A 20,000-nucleotide genomic window follows, 5' to 3' on the forward strand; every position below is an offset into this window, starting at 1 on the left:
GTTGTGTTATGGTTTGTTCCACACAGGGGAATTGGAAAGCAGGGATTTCAATGTCAAGGTAAGGATTATTGGATCATAAGTTATCATTAATCAGCCGATCGTTACCCTTTTTTTTATAACACATTTTACAAATGCATTTGTCCAAAGACGTTAACAGCAATTATAGGCCTGAACCCCTTAGAGTAAGTCAAGGCAATAGTATCATTGATGAAGGAATATTTTATTTTGGTATTGATTGATGCATTGTGTTTTTGACATTGAACCCCTAGTGAACAATCTTGATCACAATGACATTCAGCAGTTTGTTTTTGTTTTTGACAAGACTAGAACACACACATTTTCCACATTATTCTTGGAATCAGAGATTTTTATAAGCAGGGATCAAATGGATTTGGATGTAGTAATGTGTTGATTGTCTTTCTGCTCTGTGTTTTGTGGCAGTGTGCAGTTTCTCTGTCCACAAACGATGTCACGAGTATGTAACCTTCACCTGTCCTGGAGCCCCCACTGCTCCTACAGAAGTGAGTCAATCTTCCCCCTTCTCCCAGCTTTTACACTCACCTCTCCTTCCTTCCTTCCCTCCCTCCCGTATTCATCCATCATTCCACACAGCCACACAGCCACACACACACACACACACACACACACACACACACACACACACACACACACACACACACACACACACACACACACACACACACACACACACACACACACACACACACACCTGTCCCTCTGTCTGTCATTCCTCCACTCCGCCTTTACTGTCATTCATCCTTATATAGATCTTTACATCTCTCCATCTATTCATCCCTCCACTCCACACTTCCCCTTTTCAGGCTACTCCCTCACTCCTCCCTTTCTCTCGCCAATCCATCCAGAGAGAGGAAGAGAAAGAGAGAAAACAAAGAGGAGGGAGGAGGAGTGAGGGATCCAGGTTGAGAGGGGGAGGAAGACTGAGAGACATGAGCAGAGGTAGAGAGGGTGAACAGATTGCTCCCTCTCTCTGTCTCTCTTTGGGATTTCAAAGAGGTTTGTCTTTTTTCAGCTAAATAAACTGGATCAGAAATGAGGTCAAAGAGAAAGAGAGAGTGGGTGTGTGCAAAAAATGAGTGTATGTGTGTGTGTGTGTGTATGTGAGGGAGAACGATTGACAGGACGGAATTGGGAGGAAGAGCTTGGCTCAGAAACTGCCTGATGGAGAGAGAGTGAGAGTTGGCAGAGAATGAAAGAGGTGGGGGGAGTTCTCAAAGTTAAGCTCAAAGGGTGTGAGATGGGGTTTGGGGAGTAGAGAGGATGAGGAGAGGAAGACAGACAGTTAGAGAGGAAGGGGATGTGGATGGGGAAGAAACTGATAAGCTGAAAAGCAGATAGAGATAATTCAGGCTTCCCCAGGAAAACATTCCATTAACATATCGAACTCTCTTCCCAGCACAGAAATGTAATTGGTTGCCATGAATATACCACTCTCAATCGCTCCTTCGTTTCTCCTCGTTTCCCCCCGTTTATCACAACACATAAACATGAGGATGTTCCTCTCTCAATGACTTACCACCCTCATGTCTTTCTGTCTGTCTCTGTATGTCTGTCTGTCTGTCTGTCTGTCTGTCTGTCTCAATGACTTACTACTCTCATGTCTGTCTGTCTGTCTGTCTGTCTGTCTGTCTGTCTGTCTGTCTGTCTGTCTGTCTGTCTGTCTGTCTCAATGACTTACTACTCTCATGTCTGTCTGTCTGTCTGTCTGTCTGTCTGTCTGTCTGTCTGTCTGTCTGTCTGTCTCAATGACTTACTGCTCTCATGTCTATCTGTCTGTCTCTCTCAATGACTTACTACTCTCATGTCTATCTGTCTGTCTGTCTCAATGACTTACTACTCTCATGTCTGTCTGTCTGTCTGTCTGTCTGTCTGTCTGTCTGTCTGTCTGTCTGTCTGTCTCAATGACTTACTACTCTCATGTCTGTCTGTCTCAATGACTTACTACTCTCATGTCTGTCTGTCTGTCTGTCTGTCTGTCTGTCTGTCTGTCTGTCTGTCTGTCTGTCTGTCTGTCTGTCTGTCTGTCTCAATTACTTACTACTCTCATGTCTGTCTGTCTGTCTGTCTGTCTGTCTGTCTGTCTCAATGACTTACTACGCTCATGTCTGTCTGTCTCAATTAATTACTACTCTCATGTCTGTCTGTCTGTCTGTCTGTCTGTCTGTCTGTCTGTCTGTCTGTCTGTCTGTCTGTCTGTCTGTCTGTCTGTCTGTCTGTGTCTGTCTGTCTGTCTGTCTGTCTCAATGACTTACTACTCTCATATCTGTCTGTCTCAATTAATTACTACTCTCATGTCTGTCTGTCTGTCTCAATGACTTACTACTCTCATGTCTGTCTGTCACAACGACTTACTACTCTCATGTCTATCTATCTGTCTCTGACTTACTACTCTCATGTCTGTCTGTCTGTCTGTCTGTCTGTCTGTCTGTCTGTCTGTCTGTCTGTCTGTCTCAATGACTTACTACTCTCATGTATGTCTGTCTGTCTGTCTGTCTGTCTGTCTGTCTGTCTGTCTGTCTGTCTGTCTCTCTCAATGACTTACGACTCTCATGTCTATCTGTTTGTCTGTCTCAATGACTTACTACTCTCATGTCTGTCTGTCTGTCTGTCTGTCTGTCTGTCTGTCTGTCTGTCTGTCTGTCTGTCTGTCTCTCTCAATGACTTACTACTCTCATGTCTATCTGTCTGTCTGTCTCAACGACTTACTACTCTCATGTCTGTCTGTCTGTCTGTCTGTCTGTCTGTCTGTCTGTCTGTCTGTCTGTCTGTCTCTCTCAATGACTTACTACTCTCATGTCTATCTGTTTGTCTGTCTCAATGACTTACTACTCTCATGTCTATCTGTTTGTCTGTCTCAATTAATTACTACCCTCATGTCTTTCTGTCTGTCTGTCTCAATGACTTACTGCTCTCATGTCTATCTGTGTGTCTGTCTCAATGACTTACTACTCTCATGTCTATCTATCTGTCTGTCTCAACGACTTACTACTCTCATGTCTGTCTGTCTGTCTGTCTGTCTGTCTGTCTGTCTGTCTGTCTGTCTGTCTGTCTGTCTGTCTGTATGTCTGTCTGGCTGGCTGTCTGTCTATCAAATCAAATCAAATCACATTTATTTATATAGCCCTTCGTACATCAGCTGATATCTCAAAGTGCTGTACAGAAACCCAGCCTAAAACCCCAAACAGCAAGCAATGCGGGTGTAGAAGCACGGTGGCTAGGAAAAATTCCCTAGAAAGGCCAAAACCTAGGAAGAAACCTAGAGAGGAACCAGGCTATGTGGGGTGGCCAGTCCTCTTCTGGCTGTGCCGGGTGGAGATTATAACAGAACATGGTCAAGATGTTCAAATGTTCATAAATGACCAGCATGGTCGAATAATAATAAGGCAGAACAGTTGAAACTGGAGCAGCAGAACAGTCAGGTGGACTGGGGACAGCAAGGAGTCATCTTGTCAGGTATTCCTGGGGCATGGTCCTAGGGCTCAGGTCCTCCGAGAGAGAGAAAGAAAGAGAGAATTAGAGAGAGCATATGTGGGATGGCCAGTCCTCTTCTGGCTGTGCCGGGTGGAGATTATAACAGAACATGGCCAAGATGTTCAAATGTTCATAAATGACCAGCAAGGAGTCATCATGTCAGGTAGTCTTGCGGCATGGTCCTAGGGCTCAGGTCCTCCGAGAGAGAGAAAGAGAGAAGGAGAGAATTAGAGAATGCACACTTAGATTCACACAGGACACCGAATAGGACAGGAGAAGTACTCCAGATATAACAAACTGACCCTAGCCCCCCGACACATAAACTACTGCAGCATAAATACTGGAGGCTGAGACAGGAGGGGTCAGGAGACACTGTGGCCCCATCCGAGGACACCCCCAGACAGGGCCAAACAGGAAGAATATAACCCCACCCACTTTGCCAAAGCACAGCCCCCACACCACTAGAGGGATATCTTCAACCACCAACTTACCATCCTGAGACAAGGCTGAGTATAGCCCACAAAGACCTCCGCCACGGCACAACCCAAGGGGGGGGGGGGGGGGGGGGGCAACCCAGACAGGATGACCACATCAGTGAATCAACCCCCTTTCCGTTCACCCTCCCACTCCTGGGCCAGACTACACTCAATCATATGACCCACTGAAGAGATGAGTCTTCAGTAGAGACTTAAAGGTTGAGACCGAGTTTGCGTCTCTGACATGGGTAGGCAGACCGTTCCATAAAAATGGAGCTCTATAGGAGAAAGCCCTGCCTCCAGCTGTTTGCTTAGAAATTCTAGGGACAATTAGGAGGCCTGCGTCTTGTGACCGTAGCGTACGTATGTACGGCAGGACCAAATCAGAGAGATAGGTAGGAGCAAGCCATGTAATGCTTTGTAGGTTAGCAGTAAAACCTTGAAATCAGCCCTTGCTTTGACAGGAAGCCAGTGTAGAGAGGCTAGCACTAGAGTAATATGATACACATTTTTGGTTCTAGTCAGGATTCTAGCAGCCGTATTTAGCACTAACTGAAGTTTATTTAGTGCTTTATCCGGGTAGCCGGAAAGTAGAGCATTGCAATAGTCTAACCTAGAAGTGACAAAAGCATGGATTAATTTTTCTGCATCATTTTGGACAGAAAGTTTCTGATTTTTGCAATGTTACGTAGATGGAAAAAAGCTGTCCTTGAAATGGTCTTGATATGTTCTTCAAAAGAGAGATCAGGGTCCAGAGTAACGCCGAGGTCCTTCACAGTTTTATTTGAGACGACTGTACAACCATTAAGATTAATTGTCAGATTCAACAGAAGATCTCTTTGTTTCTTGGGACCTAGAACAAGCATCTCTGTTTTGTCCGAGTTTAAAAGTAGAAAGTTTCACCATGTTACATTGAAATGTACAGCTGTGTGTCATCCGCATAGCAGTGAAAGTGAACATTATGTTTTCGAATAACATCCCCAAGAGGTAAAATATATAGTGAAAACAATAGTGGTCCTAAAACGGAACCTTGAGGAACACCGAAATTTACAGTTGATTTGTCAGAGGACAAACCATTCACAGAGACAAACTGATATCTTTCCGACAGATAAGATCTAAACCAGGCCAGAACTTGTCCGTGTAGACCAATTTGGGTTTCCAATCTCTCCAAAAGAATGTGGTGATAGATGGTATCAAAAGCAGCACTAAGGTCTAGGAGCACGAGGACAGATGCAGAGCCTCGGTCCGATGCCATTAAAATGTAATTTACCACCTTCACAAGTGCCGTCTCAGTGCTATGATGGGGTCTAAAACCAGACTGAAGCATTTCGTATACATTGTTTGTCTTCAGGAAGGCAGTGAGTTGTTGCGCAACAGCCTTTTCTAAAATTTTTGAGAGGAATGGAAGATTCGATATAGGCCGATAGTTTTTTATATTTTCTGGGTCAAGGTTTGGCTTTTTCAAGAGAGGCTTTATTACTGCCACTTTTAGTGAGTTTGGTACACATCCGGTGGATAGAGAGCCGTTTATTATGTTCAACATAGGAGGGCCAAGCACAGGAAGCAGCTCTTTCAGTAGTTTAGTTGGAATAGGGTCCAGTATGCAGCTTGAAGGTTTAGAGGCCATGATTATTTTCACCATTGTGTCAAGAGATATAGTACTAAAACACTTGAGCGTCTCTCTTGATCCTAGGTCCTGGCAGAGTTGTGCAGACTCAGGACAACTGAGCTTTGAAGGAATACGCAGATTTAAGGAGGAGTCCGTAATTTGCTTTCTAATAATCATAATCTTTTCCTCAAAGAAGTTCATGAATTTATCACCGCTAAGGTGAAAGTCATCCTCTCTTGGGGAATGCTGCTTTTTAGTTAGCTTTGCGACAGTATCAAAAAGGAATTTCGGATTGTTCTTATTTTCCTCAATTAAGTTAGAAAAATAGGATGATCGAGCAGCAGTAAGGGCTCTTCGGTACTGCACAGTACTGTCTTTCCAAGCTAGTCGGAAGACTTCCAGTTTGGTGTGGCGCCATTTCCGTTCAAATTTTCTGGAAGCTTGCTTCAGAGCTCGGGTATTTTCTGTGTACCAGGGAGCTAGTTTCTTATAAGAAATGTTTTCAGTTTTTAGGGGTGCAACTGCATCTAGGGTATTGCGCAAGGTTAAATTGAGTACCTCAGTTAGGTGGTTAACTGATTTTTGTCCTCTGGCGTCCTTGGGTAGACAGAGGGAATCTGAGGGAATCTATCTGTCTGTCTGTCTCAATGACTTACTACTCTCATGTCTGTCTGTCTGTCTGTCTGTCTGTCTGTCTCAATGACTTACTACTCTCATGTCTGTCTGTCTGTCTGTCTCAATGACTTACTGTCTGTCTGTTTGTCTGTCTGTCTGTCTGTCTGTCTGTCTGTCTGTCTGTCTCAATGAATTACTACTCTCATGTCTGTCTGTCTGTCTGTCTCAATGACTTACTACTCTCATGTCTGCCTGTCTCAATTAATTACTACTCTCATGTCTGTCTGTCTGTCTCTCTCAATGACATACTACGCTCATGTCTGTCTGTCTGTCTCTCTCAATGACTTACTACTCTCATGCCTGTCTGTCTCAATGACTTACTACTCTCATGTCTGTCTGTCTGTCTGTCTGTCTCAATGACTTACTACTCTCATGTCTGTCTGTCTGTCTGTCTCAATGACTTACTGTCTGTCTGTTTGTCTGTCTGTCTGTCTATCTTTCTGTCTGTCTCAATGACTTACCACTCTCATGTCTGTCTGTCTGTCTGTCCCAATGACTTACTACTCTCATGTCTATCTGTCTGTCTGTCTCAATGACTTACTACTCTCATGTCTGTCCGTCTCAAGGACTTACTACTCTCATGTCTGTCTGTCTCAATGACTTACTACCCTCATGTCTATCTGTCTGTCTGTCTCAATGACTAACTGCTCTTATGTCTGTCTGTCTGTCTCAATGACTTACTACTCTCATGTCCCTCTGTCTGTCTGTCTCAATTACTTACTACTCTCATGTCTGTCTATCTGTCTGTCTCAACGACTTACTACTCTCATGTGTATCTATCTGTCTCTGACTTACTACTCTCATGTCTGTCTGTCTCAACGACTTACTACTCTCATGTCTGTCTGTCTGTCTGTCTGTCTGTCTGTCTGTCTGTCTGTCTGTCTGTCTGTCTGTCTGTCTGTCTGTCTGTCTCAATGACTTACTACTCTCATGTCTGTCTGTCTGTCTGTCTCAATGACTTACTACTCTCATGTCTGTCTGTCTCAATTAATTACTACTCTCATGTCTGTCTGTCTGTCTCTCTCAATGACTTACTACTCTCATGTCTGTCTGTCTCAATGACTTACTACTCTCATGTCTATCTGTCTGTCTCTCTCAATTACATACTACTCTCATGTCTGTCTGTCTGTCTATCTTTCTGTCTGTCTCAATGACTTACCACTCTCATGTCTGTCTGTCTGTCTGTCTCAATGACTTACTACTCTCATGTCTGTCTGTCTGTCTGTCTATCTTTCTGTCTGTCTGTCTGTCTGTCTGTCTGTCTGTCTGTCTGTCTGTCTCAATGACTTACTACTCTCATGTCTGTCTGTCTGTCTGTCCCAATGACTTACTACTCTCATGTCTATCTGTCTGTCTGTCTCAATGACTTACTACTCTCATGTCTATCTGTCTGTCTGTCTCAATGACTTACTACTCTCATGTCTATCTGTCTGTCTCTCTCAATGACTTACTATTCTCATGTCTATCTGTCTGTCTGTCTGTCTGTCTCAATGACTTACTACTCTCATGTCTGTGTGTCTGTCTGTGTGTCTGTCTGTCTGTCTGTCTGTCTGTCTGTCTGTCTGTCTGTCTGTCTGTCTGTCTGTCTGTCTCAATGACTTACTACTCTCATGTCTGTCTGTCTCAATGACTTACTACTCTCATGTCTATCTGTTTGTCTGTCTCAATGACTTACTACTCTCATGTCTGTCTGTCTCAATGACTTACTACTCTCATGTCTGTCTGTCTGTCTGTCTCAATGACTTACTACTCTCATGTCTATCTGTTTGTCTGTCTCAATGACTTACTACTCTCATGTCTGTCTGTCTCAATGACTTACTACTCTCATGTCTATCTGTTTGTCTGTCTCAATGACTTACTGCTCTCATATCTATCTGTCTGTCTTTCTTTCTTTCTTTCTTTCTTTCTTTCTGTCTGTCTGTCTGTCTGTCTGTCTGTCTGTCTGTCTGTCTGTCTGTCTGTCTGTCTGTCTGTCTGTCTGTCTGTCTGTCTGTCTGTCTGTCTGTCTGTCTCTTTCTCTCTCTCAGGACTTGAAGAGTAAACACAGATTTCGACCTCAGACCTACACTTCTCCAACATTCTGTGATCACTGTGGTTCTCTGCTCTATGGCCTTATCCAACAGGGCATGAAATGCTCCTGTAAGTAACCAGACGTTCTGTTTCAAGTTTTATTAGCCAAAATGCTGACTTGCAGGTTCCTTCTCGACAATGCAACATCAATAAGACATAATAAAAGATAAGAATACCAACATAAAGTAAATGACTCAGTAGAATAGAATAAACATTTTAGCATCAGTATAATACAGGAAGGCACAAGTTACAGTGCCTTGCGAAAGTATTCGGCCCCCTTGAACTTTGCGACCTTTTGCCACATTTCAGGCTTCAAACATAAAGATATAAAACTGTATTGTCGGACACAATCATGAAGTGGAATGACATTTATTGGATATTTCAATCTTTTTTAACAAATCAAAAACTGAAAAATTGGGCGTGCAAAATTATTCAGCCCCCTTAAGTTAATACTTTGTAGCGCCACCTTTTGCCGCGATTACAGCTGTAAGTCGCTTGGGGTATGTCTCTATCAGTTTTGCACATCGAGAGACTGACATTTTTTCCCATTCCTCCTTGCAAAACAGCTCGAGCTCAGTGAGGTTGGATGGAGAGCATTTGTGAACAGCAGTTTTCAGTTCTTTCCACAGATTCTCGATTGGATTCAGGTCTGGACTTTGACTTGGCCATTCTAACACCTGGATATGTTTATTTTTGAACCATTCCATTGTAGATTTTGCTTTATGTTTTGGATCATTGTCTTGTTGGAAGACAAATCTCCGTCCCAGTCTCAGGTCTTTTGCAGACTCCATCAGGTTTTCTTTCAGAATGGTCCTGTATTTGGCTCCATCCATCTTCCCATCAATTTTAACCATCTTCCCTGTCCCTGCTGAAGAAAAGCAGGCCCAAACCATGATGCTGCCACCACCATGTTTGACAGTGGGGATGGTGTGTTCAGGGTGATGAGCTGTGTTGCTTTTACGCCAAACATAACGTTTTGCATTGTTGCCAAAAAGTTCAATTTTGGTTTCATCTGACCAGAGCACCTTCTTCCACATGTTTGGTGTGTCTCCCAGGTGGCTTGTGGCAAACTTTAAATGACACTTTTTATGGATATCTTTAAGAAATGGCTTTCTTCTTGCCACTCTTCCATAAAGGCCAGATTTGTGCAATATACGACTGATTGTTGTCCTATGGACAGAGTCTCCCACCTCAGCTGTAGATCTCTGCAGTTCATCCAGAGTGATCATGGGCCTCTTGGCTGCATCTCTGATCAGTCTTCTCCTTGTATGAGCTGAAAGTTTAGAGGGACGGCCAGGTCTTGGTAGATTTGCAGTGGTCTGATACTCCTTCCATTTCAATATTATCGCTTGCACAGTGCTCCTTGGGATGTTTAAAGCTTGGGAAATCTTTTTGTATCCAAATCCGGCTTTAAACTTCTTCACAACAGTATCTCGGACCTGCCTGGTGTGTTCCTTGTTCTTCATGATGCTCTCTGCGCTTTTAACGGACCTCTGAGACTATCACAGGGCAGGTGCATTTATACGGAGACTTGATTACACACAGGTGGACTGTATTTATCATCATTAGTCATTTAGGTCAACATTGGATCATTCAGAGATCCTCACTGAACTTCTGGAGAGAGTTTGCTGCACTGAAAGTAAAGGGGCTGAATAATTTTGCACGCCCAATTTTTCAGTTTTTGTTTGTTAAAAAAGTTTGAAATATCCAATAAATGTCATTCCACTTCATGATTGTTTCCCACTTGTTGTTGATTCTTCACAAAAAAATACAGTTTTATATCTTTATGTTTGAAGCCTGAAATGTGGCAAAAGGTCGCAAAGTTCAAGGGGGCCGAATACTTTCGCAAGGCACTGTATAGTCCAATATTTACATGTGTTTTGGGGACGGCGGGATTGGGGGGAAATTGTTTTAATTGTGCAGTATTTATCAAGCATAATAAGAGCAGCAGTTGTGATGTGTGTGTAGCATGAATGTACAGTATATGTGTGTAAGTGTTTTCTTACCACGTGTTATTATCTCTATGTGTTTGTGTGTGTGTGTGTGTGTGTTGGTGCGTCTATACTTGTGTGCATGTACTACAGGTTGTGAGATGAATGTCCACAAGCGTTGTGAGAGCCTGGTGCCCAGCCTGTGTGGTCAAGATCATACAGAGAAGAGAGGCAGGATCCACCTGACCGTCCGGGGAGAGAACGAGGACATCTTCATCACAGGTCACAACTAAGTGTTTAGAAGAGTTGTCCCTAACCGCTGATAGAGACAGGGTTTACATGTCTCTGTCACCCGGTGGTGTTGTCCCTAACCACTGATAGAGACAGGGTTTACATGTCTCTGTCACCCGGTGGTGTTGTCCCTAACCACTGATAGAGACAGGGTTTACATGTCTCTGTCACCCGGTGGTGTTGTCCCTAACCACTGATAGAGACAGGGTTTACATGTCTCTGTCACCCGGTGGTGTTGTCCCTAACCACTGATAGAGACAGGGTTTACATGTCTCTGTCACCCGGTGGTGTTGTCCCTAACCACTAATAGAGACAGGGTTTACATGTCTCTGTCACCCGGTGGTGTAAAGTACTAAGTCAAAATACTTTAAAGTCCTACTTAAGTCATTTTTTAGGCTATCTGTACTTTACTTTACTATATATAATTTTGACAACTTTTACTTTTACTTCACTACATTCCTAAAGAAAATCATGTACTATTTTTAGTCCATACATTTTCCCTGACACCCCAAAGTATTCATTACATTTTGAACAGGACAGGAAAATGGTCCAATTCATGCACTTATCAACACAACACTGAACACTGGTCATCCCTACATCCCTACTGCCTCTGATCTGCTGGACTCATTAAAAACACATGCTTCGTTTGTATTTGATGTCTAAATGTTGGAGTCTGCCCCTGGCTATCCATAAAAATATCTATATGAAAATGGTGCCATATGGTTTGCTTAATATAAGGAATTTGAAATTATTTATACTTTAACTTATGATACTTAAGTATATTTAAACCAAATACATTTAGACTTTTACTCAAGTAGTATTTTACTGGGTTACTTTCACTTTTACTTGAGTCATTTTCTATTAAAGTATCTTTACTTATACTCAAGTATGACAATTGGATACTTTTTCCACCACTGATGTCAATCTACCATTCGCACTGTCAGGTACTGACCACTAGGCGGAGTGGGGGAGCTGAATACAGGCACACACTCCCACAAGTCATGCTCTCTGTGGTGCATCACAGATGCCAAATCTTAAATTGATCATGCTGTTGTAGCAGGATTTTTCATGCACAGAAGGAATTGCAAACTTGTAGTGTTTTCAAGTTTAAAAAGGATTCGAAAGTTTGTAATTTCAGACTTGATTTGCCCTGATACAATTTGTATCATCTCCTACAAAAAAATGTACATTCATCATAATCCACATAATATTCACATTTCCTGTTGCTGCAGGATTATTTTCCTGCTGTGAGAAACTGGTTCAAATTAAGATATGGCATCTGTATGGCCATCTATGCTATCCATTGTCTGACTCTTTCCCTCTGCCGCTCCACCCCCCTCTCTCCCCCCTCAGTGCGGGAGGCTCGTAACCTGATCCCCATGGACCCCAACGGTCTGTCTGACCCCTACGTAAAGCTCAAGCTAATCCCTGACCCCAAGAGCCAGAGCAAACAGAAGACCAAGACTATCCGCTCCACACTCAACCCCGTCTGGAACGAGAGCTTCACCTTGTGAGTGTGTGTGTGTGTGTGTGTGTGTGTGTGTGTGTGTGTGTGTGTGTGTGTGTGTGTGTGTGTGTGTGCGTGTGCGTGTGCGTGTGTGTACCAGTAGTTCTGGGAACTCTGCAAAGGGAACTAGACTTGTGTTAGCCCCAGGAGCTTTATCTCAGTGGACTGACATGGTCTTGAGGTGTGCAGATGACTGGAGGTCGGATACCTGGTCGGTAACCTCTTTCACTCCCATCTCTCTCCCCAGCTCGGTGCGTGGGCGGCAGTGGGACCGGCGTCTGTCGGTGGAGGTGTGGGATTGGGATCGTACGTCTCGGAATGACTTCATGGGATCGCTGTCGTTCGGAGTGAGCGAGATATTCCGTCACTCAGTTAGCGGCTGGTTCAAACTGCTGGATCAGGATGAGGGAGAGTACTACAACATGCCTGTCCCTGACGAAAATGTAAGACATACTCTCATGCAGTGGATTATGGGTAGTGTAGTTAGAGTTATAGAATACATATATTATATATAACTATTGGTATATATAGGTATATTTAGACTCGGAGTATGACCAAACAAAATGTGTGTAAGCTCCCTCACTTTGGCCACCAGGGTGCAGGAGTGCTTCATTAAAATCCATACATTGCAGGTTTGTGTGTGTGTGGATGTGTGTGACATTTTTTTATAACTAAGCCCTCCCCCCTCCCCCCTCTTCTCTTCAATAGGAGCCTAGTGGTCTAGATGCTATTCCCCCCTCCCTTCTCCCCCCCTCCCTGAGGCCTGCCCCTGTGTCTGTCCCTGTCCCCGTGTCTGTCCTGTCCCCCTCAATCCCGTCAGTCCCCTGTCTGGCCACCCTACCTGCAGGACCGGTCAAGCCCAGGGTTTGCCTCCAGGACTTCAACTTCCTCATGGTGCTGGGAAAAGGCAGCTTCGGAAAGGTACTGAAACACACCTACACCTGCATGTAGACACACTGTAATAAACATAACACACCTGTCTGTAGACACACTGTAATAAACACTGTAATAAACATAACACACCTGTCTGTTGACACACTGTACTAAACATAACACACCTGTCTGTTGACACACTGTAATAAACACTGTAATAAACATAACACACCTGTCTGTTGACACACTGTAATAAACACTTTAATAAACATAACACACCTGTCTGTTGACACACTGTACTAAACATAACACACCTGTCTGTTGACACACTGTAATAAACACTGTAATAAACATAACACACCTGTCTGTTGACACACTGTAATAAACACTGTAATAAACATAACACACCTGTCTGTTGACACACTGTACTAAACATAACACACCTGTCTGTTGACACACTGTAATAAACACTGTAATAAACATAACACACCTGTCTGTTGACACACTGTAATAAACATAACACACCAGTCTGTAGACACACTGTAATAAACATAACACACCTGTCTGTTGACACACTGTAATAAACACTGTAATAAACATAACACACCTGTCTGTTGACACACTGTAATAAACACTTTAATAAACATAACACACCTGTCTGTTGACACACTGTAATAAACACTGTAATAAACATAACACACCTGTCTGTTGACACACTGTAATAAACACTGTAATAAACATAACACACCTGTCTGTTGACACACTGTAACAAACATAACACACCTGTCTGTTGACACACTGTAATAAACATAACACACCTGTCTGTTGACACACTGTAATAAACATAACACACCTGTCTGTAGAAACACTGTAATAAACACTGTAATAAACATAACACACCTGTCTGTTGACACACTGTAATAAACATAACACACCTGTCTGTTGACACACTGTAATAAACATAACACACCTGTCTGTAGAAACACTGTAATAAACACTGTAATAAACATAACACACCAGTCTGTTGACACACTGTAATAAACACTGTAATAAACATAACACACCTGTCTGTTGACACACTGTAATAAACATAACACACCTGTCTGTTGACACACTGTAATAAACATAACACACCTGTCTGTAGAAACACTGTAATAAACACTGTAATAAACACTGTAATAAACATAACACACCTGTCTGTTGACACACTGTAATAAACATAACACACCTGTCTGTTGACACACTGTAATAAACACTGTAATAAACATAACACACCTGTCTGTTGACACACTGTAATAAACATAACACACCTGTCTGTTGACACACTGTAATAAACATAACACACCTGTCTGTAGAAACACTGTAATAAACACTGTAATAAACACTGTAATAAACATAACACACCTGTCTGTTGACACACTGTAATAAACACTGTAATAAACATAACACACCTGTCTGTTGACACACTGTAATAAACATAACACACCTGTCTGTTGACACACTGTAATAAACATAACACACCTGTCTGTTGACACACTGTAATAAACACTGTAATAAACATAACAAACCTGTCTGTTGACACACTGTAATAAACATAACACACCTGTCTGTTGACACACTGTAATAAACACTGTAATAAACATAACACACCTGTCTGTTGACACACTGTAATAAACATAACACACCTGTCTGTTGACACACTGTAATAAACACTGTAATAAACATAACAAACCTGTCTGTAGACACACTGTAATAAACACTGTAATAAACATAACACACCTGTCTGTTGACACACTGTAATAAACATAACACACCTGTCTGTTGACACACTGTAATAAACACTGTAATAAACATAACACACCTGTCTGTTGACACACTGTAATAAACATAACACACCTGTCTGTTGACACACTGTAATAAACATAACACACCTGTCTGTTGACACACTGTAATAAACACTGTAATAAACATAACACACCTGTCTGGTGACACACTGTAATAAACATAACACACCTGTCTGTTGACACACTGTAATAAACACTGTAATAAACATAACACACCTGTCTGTAGACACACTGTAATAAACATAACACACCTGTCTGTTGACACACTGTAATAAACACTGTAATAAACACTGTAATAAACATAACACACCAGTCTGTAGACACACTGTAATAAACATAACACACCAGTCTGTTGACACACTGTAATAAACACTGTACTAAACATAACACACCTGTCTGTAGACACACTGTAATAAACATAACACACCTGTCTGTTGACACACTGTAATAAACACTGTAATAAACACTGTAATAAACATAACACACCAGTCTGTAGACACACTGTAATAAACATAACACACCTGTCTGTTGACACACTGTAATAAACACTGTAATAAACACTGTAATAAACATAACACACCTGTCTCTAGACACACTGTAATAAACATAACACACCTGTCTGTTGACACACTGTAATAAACACTGTAATAAACATAACACACCTGTCTGTTGACACACTGTAATAAACATAACAAACCTGTCTGTTGACACACTGTAATAAACACTGTAATAAACATAACACACCTGTCTGTTGACACACTGTAATAAACACTGTAATAAACATAACACACCTGTCTGTTGACACACTGTAATAAACATAACACACCTGTCTGCTGACACACTGTAATAAACATAACACACCTGTCTGTTGACACACTGTACTAAACATTACACACCTGTCTGTAGACACACTGTAATAAACACTGTAATAAACATAGCACACCTGTCTGTATACACACTGTAATAAACATAACACACCTGTCTGTTGACACACTGTAATAAACACTGTACTAAACATAACACACCTGTCTGTATACACACTGTAATAAACATAACACACCTGTCTGTTGACACACTGTACTAAACATTACACACCTGTCTGTAGACACACTGTAATAAACACTGTAATAAACATAGCACACCTGTCTGGTGACACACTGTAATAAACATAACACACCTGTCTGTTGACACACTGTAATAAACATAACACACCTGTCTGTTGACACACTGTAATAAACATAACACACCTGTCTGGTGACACACTGTAATAAACATAACACACCTGTCTGTTGACACACTGTAATAAACACTTTAATAAACATAACACACCTGTCTGTTGACACACTGTAATAAACACTGTAATAAACATAACACACCTGTCTGTTGACACACTGTAATAAACACTGTAATAAACATAACACACCTGTCTGTTGACACACTGTAATAAACACTGTAATAAACATAACACACCTGTCTGTTGACACACTGTAATAAACATAACACACCTGTCTGTTGACACACTGTAATAAACATAACACACCAGTCTGTTGACACACTGTAATAAACATAACACACCTGTCTGTTGACACACTGTAATAAACACTTTAATAAACATAACACACCTGTCTGTTGACACACTGTACTAAACACTTTAATAAACATAACACACCTGTCTGGTGACACACTGTACTAAACACTTTAATAAACATAACACACCTGTCTGTTGACACACTGTACTAAACACTTTAATAAACATAACACACCTGTCTGGTGACACACTGTAATAAACATAACACACCTGTCTGTTGACACACTGTAATAAACATAACACACCAGTCTGTTGACACACTGTAATAAACACTGTAATAAACATAACACACCTGTCTGTTGACACACTGTAATAAACACTGTAATAAACATAACACACCTGTCTCTAGACACACTGTAATAAACACTGTAATAAACATAACACACCTGTCTCTAGACACACTGTAATAAACATAACACACCTGTCTGTTGACACACTGTAATAAACACTGTAATAAACATAACACACCTGTCTGTTGACACACTGTAATAAACACTGTAATAAACACTGTAATAAACATAACACACCTGTCTCTAGACACACTGTAATAAACACTGTAATAAACATAACACACCTGTCTGTTGACACACTGTAATAAACATAACACACCTGTCTGTTGACACACTGTAATAAACACTGTAATAAACATAACACACCTGTCTGGTGACACACTGTAATAAACATAACACACCTGTCTGTTGACACACTGTAATAAACACTGTAATAAACATTACACACCTGCCTGTATACACAATGTAATAAACATAACACACCTGTCTGTTGACACACTGTAATAAACACTGTCATAAACATAACACACCTGTCTGTTGACACACTGTAATAAACACTGTAATAAACATAACACACCTGTCTGGTGACACACTGTAATAAACATAACACACCTGTCTGTTGACACACTGTAATAAACACTGTAATAAACATAACACACCTGTCTCTAGACACACTGTAATAAACATAACACAACTGTCTGTTGACACACTGTAATAAACACTGTAATAAACATAACACACCTGTCTGTTGACACACTGTAATAAACACCATAATAAACATAACACACGTGTCTGTTGACACACTGTAATAAACATAACACACCTGTCTGTTGACACACTGTAATAAACATAACACACCAGTCTGTTGACACACTGTAATAAACACTGTAATAAACATTACACACCTGTCTGGTGACACACTGTAATAAACATAACACACCTGTCTGGTGACACACTGTAATAAACATAACACACCTGTCTGTTGACACACTGTAATAAACACTGTAATAAACATAACACACCTGTCTGTTGACACACTGTAATAAACATAACACACCAGTCTGTAGACACACTGTAATAAACATAACACACCAGTCTGTTGACACACTGTAATAAACATAACACACCAGTCTGTTGACACACTGTAATAAACATAACACACCTGTCTGTTGACACACTGTAATAAACATAACACACCTGTCTGTTGACACACTGTAATAAACACTGTAATAAACATAACACACCTGTCTGTTGACACACTGTACTAAACATAACACACCTGTCTGTTGACACACTGTAATAAACACTGTAATAAACATAACACACCTGTCTGCTGACACACTGTAATAAACACTGTAATAAACATAACACACCTGTCTGGTGACACACTGTAATAAACATAACACACCTGTCTGATGATGTAACACAATCAAAGTACAGGTATGACAGATTGTGTCAATGCCCAGTGTTGTCCCTTGGGTCTAACTGAGTTGAAATTAAAACTCCATCACTGTCATGCCAGCCATTCTATTAGATACGGTATAGACCAGAAACCATGAGGACTACACACACATTATTAGCATCATCAACATTGTTCTAGCTGTCTTTCAGATTTGACTCTCAGTGGTCACCCACCCTGGCTAAACTCTCAACCTGGCACCTCACAATAGGAGGGAGAGAGAGATGGGGAGAAAAGAAGAGAGAGATGGGGAGAAAAGGAGAGAGAGATGGGGAGAAAGGGAGAGAGATGGGGAGAAAAGGAGAGAGAGATGGGGAGAAAGGGAGAGAGCGATGGGGAGAAAGGGAGAGAGAGGGGGAGAGAGAGAGGGGGGGGAGAAAGGGAGAGAGAGGGGGGAGAAAGGGAGAGAGAGATGGGGAGAAAAGGAGAGAGAGATGGGGAGAAAAGGAGAGAGAGATGGGGAGAAAATGAGAGAGAGATAGGGAGAAAGGGAGAGAGATGGGGAGAAAAGGAGAGAGAGATGGGGAGAAAAGGAGAGAGAGATGGGGAGAAAAGGAGAGAGAGATGGGGAGAAAGGGAGAGAGAGGGGGAGAGAGAGAGGGGTGAGAAAGGGAGAGAGAGGGGGGAGAAAGGGAGAGAGAGATGGGGAGAAAGGGAGAGAGAGATGGGGAGAAAAGGAGAGAGAGATGGGGAGAAAATGAGAGAGAGATAGGGAGAAAGGGAGAGAGAGATGGGGAGAAAAGGAGAGAGAGATGGGGAGAAAGGGAGAGAGAGATGGGGAGAAAGGGAGAGAGAGGGGGAGAGAGAGAGGGGGGAGAAAGGGAGAGAGAGGGGGGAGAAAGGGAGAGAGGGGGGGTGGGGGAGAGAGAGAGGGGGGGGGAGGGGAGGGAGAGATAGGAGGGGAGAGGGAGAGGGGGAGAAGGGGAGAGAGAGGGGGAGAGGGGGAGAAAGGGAGAGGAGAGGGGGGTGGGGGAGAGAGAGGGGGGGGTGGAGAGAGGAGAGAGAGGGGTAAGAGAGAGAGATGGCGAGGAGAGAGAGGGGTGGGGGTAGAGAGAGGGGGTTGGAGAGAGAGGAGAGAGAGAGAGAGAGGGAGGGGTGAGAGAGAGATAGAGAGAGAGGGATGGAGAGAGAGAGAGAGAGAGAGAGAGAGAGAGAGAGCGCTGTAATACCTTGAACAATTAAAAAGCCTTGGTGAATTAGAATTTCAGAGACAGTGAGACAGAGAGAAAGAAAGAAACAGCAGGAGTGTGATTTCATGGAATGAGGAACAGATATTGTGGATGTAACATTTGAAAACTCTGTAAATGGTTTAGTGTTGAAAGATGTTCTTGTGCATAGTTTGTCTGGTCACTTTCGGTGGATGATTTCAGCTGTGTGTGCAGAGATGTGTCTGAAGCATTGGATTTGCTTGGCTATGTAATGTTTTCATGTAACGTTTTCACACGAAGTCTAACTTTCTGTGTGTCAGTCTGTCTTTCAGATAGTCAGTCTGTCTTTCTGTGTGTCAGTCTGTCTTTCAGATAGTCCGTCTGTCTTTCTGTGTGTCAGTCTGTCTTTCAGATAGTCCGTCTGTCTTTCAGATAGTCAGTCTGTCTTTCTGTGTGTCAGTCTGTCTTTCAGATAGTCCGTCTGTCTTTCTGTGTGTCAGTCTGTCTTTCAGATAGTCCGTCTGTCTTTCAGATAGTCCGTCTGTCTTTCTGTGTGTCAGTCTGTCTTTCTGATAGTCAGTCTGTCTTTGTGATAGTCAATCTGTCTTTCTGATGGTCAATCTGTCTTTCTAATAGTCAGTCTGTCTTTCTGATAGTCAAGCTGTCTTTCTGATAGTCAATCTGTCTTGCTGATAGTCAATCTGTCTTTCTGATAGTCAATCTGTCTTT

General features: G+C 42.1%; 1 protein-coding gene across 1 annotated transcript in view; it reads left to right on the forward strand.

The window, feature by feature from the left end:
• The window catches only part of LOC118945770 (protein kinase C alpha type), a 39,911-nt gene that overhangs the window by 6,586 nt on the left and 13,325 nt on the right, over positions 1–20,000 (forward strand). Inside the window, exons 3-9 of the mRNA XM_090230680.1 lie at positions 27–58; positions 442–521; positions 8,298–8,409; positions 10,425–10,553; positions 11,916–12,072; positions 12,317–12,512; positions 12,778–12,990. Of these exons, the coding sequence (XP_090086806.1) occupies positions 27–58; positions 442–521; positions 8,298–8,409; positions 10,425–10,553; positions 11,916–12,072; positions 12,317–12,512; positions 12,778–12,990 (919 nt within the window). The remainder of the gene's footprint in view (positions 1–26; positions 59–441; positions 522–8,297; positions 8,410–10,424; positions 10,554–11,915; positions 12,073–12,316; positions 12,513–12,777; positions 12,991–20,000) is intronic.

This window comes from Oncorhynchus mykiss, chromosome 3, assembly GCF_057628025.1.
Source record: "Oncorhynchus mykiss isolate SJ-2025 chromosome 3, ASM5762802v1, whole genome shotgun sequence".
Taxonomy (NCBI): Eukaryota; Metazoa; Chordata; class Actinopteri; order Salmoniformes; family Salmonidae; genus Oncorhynchus; species Oncorhynchus mykiss.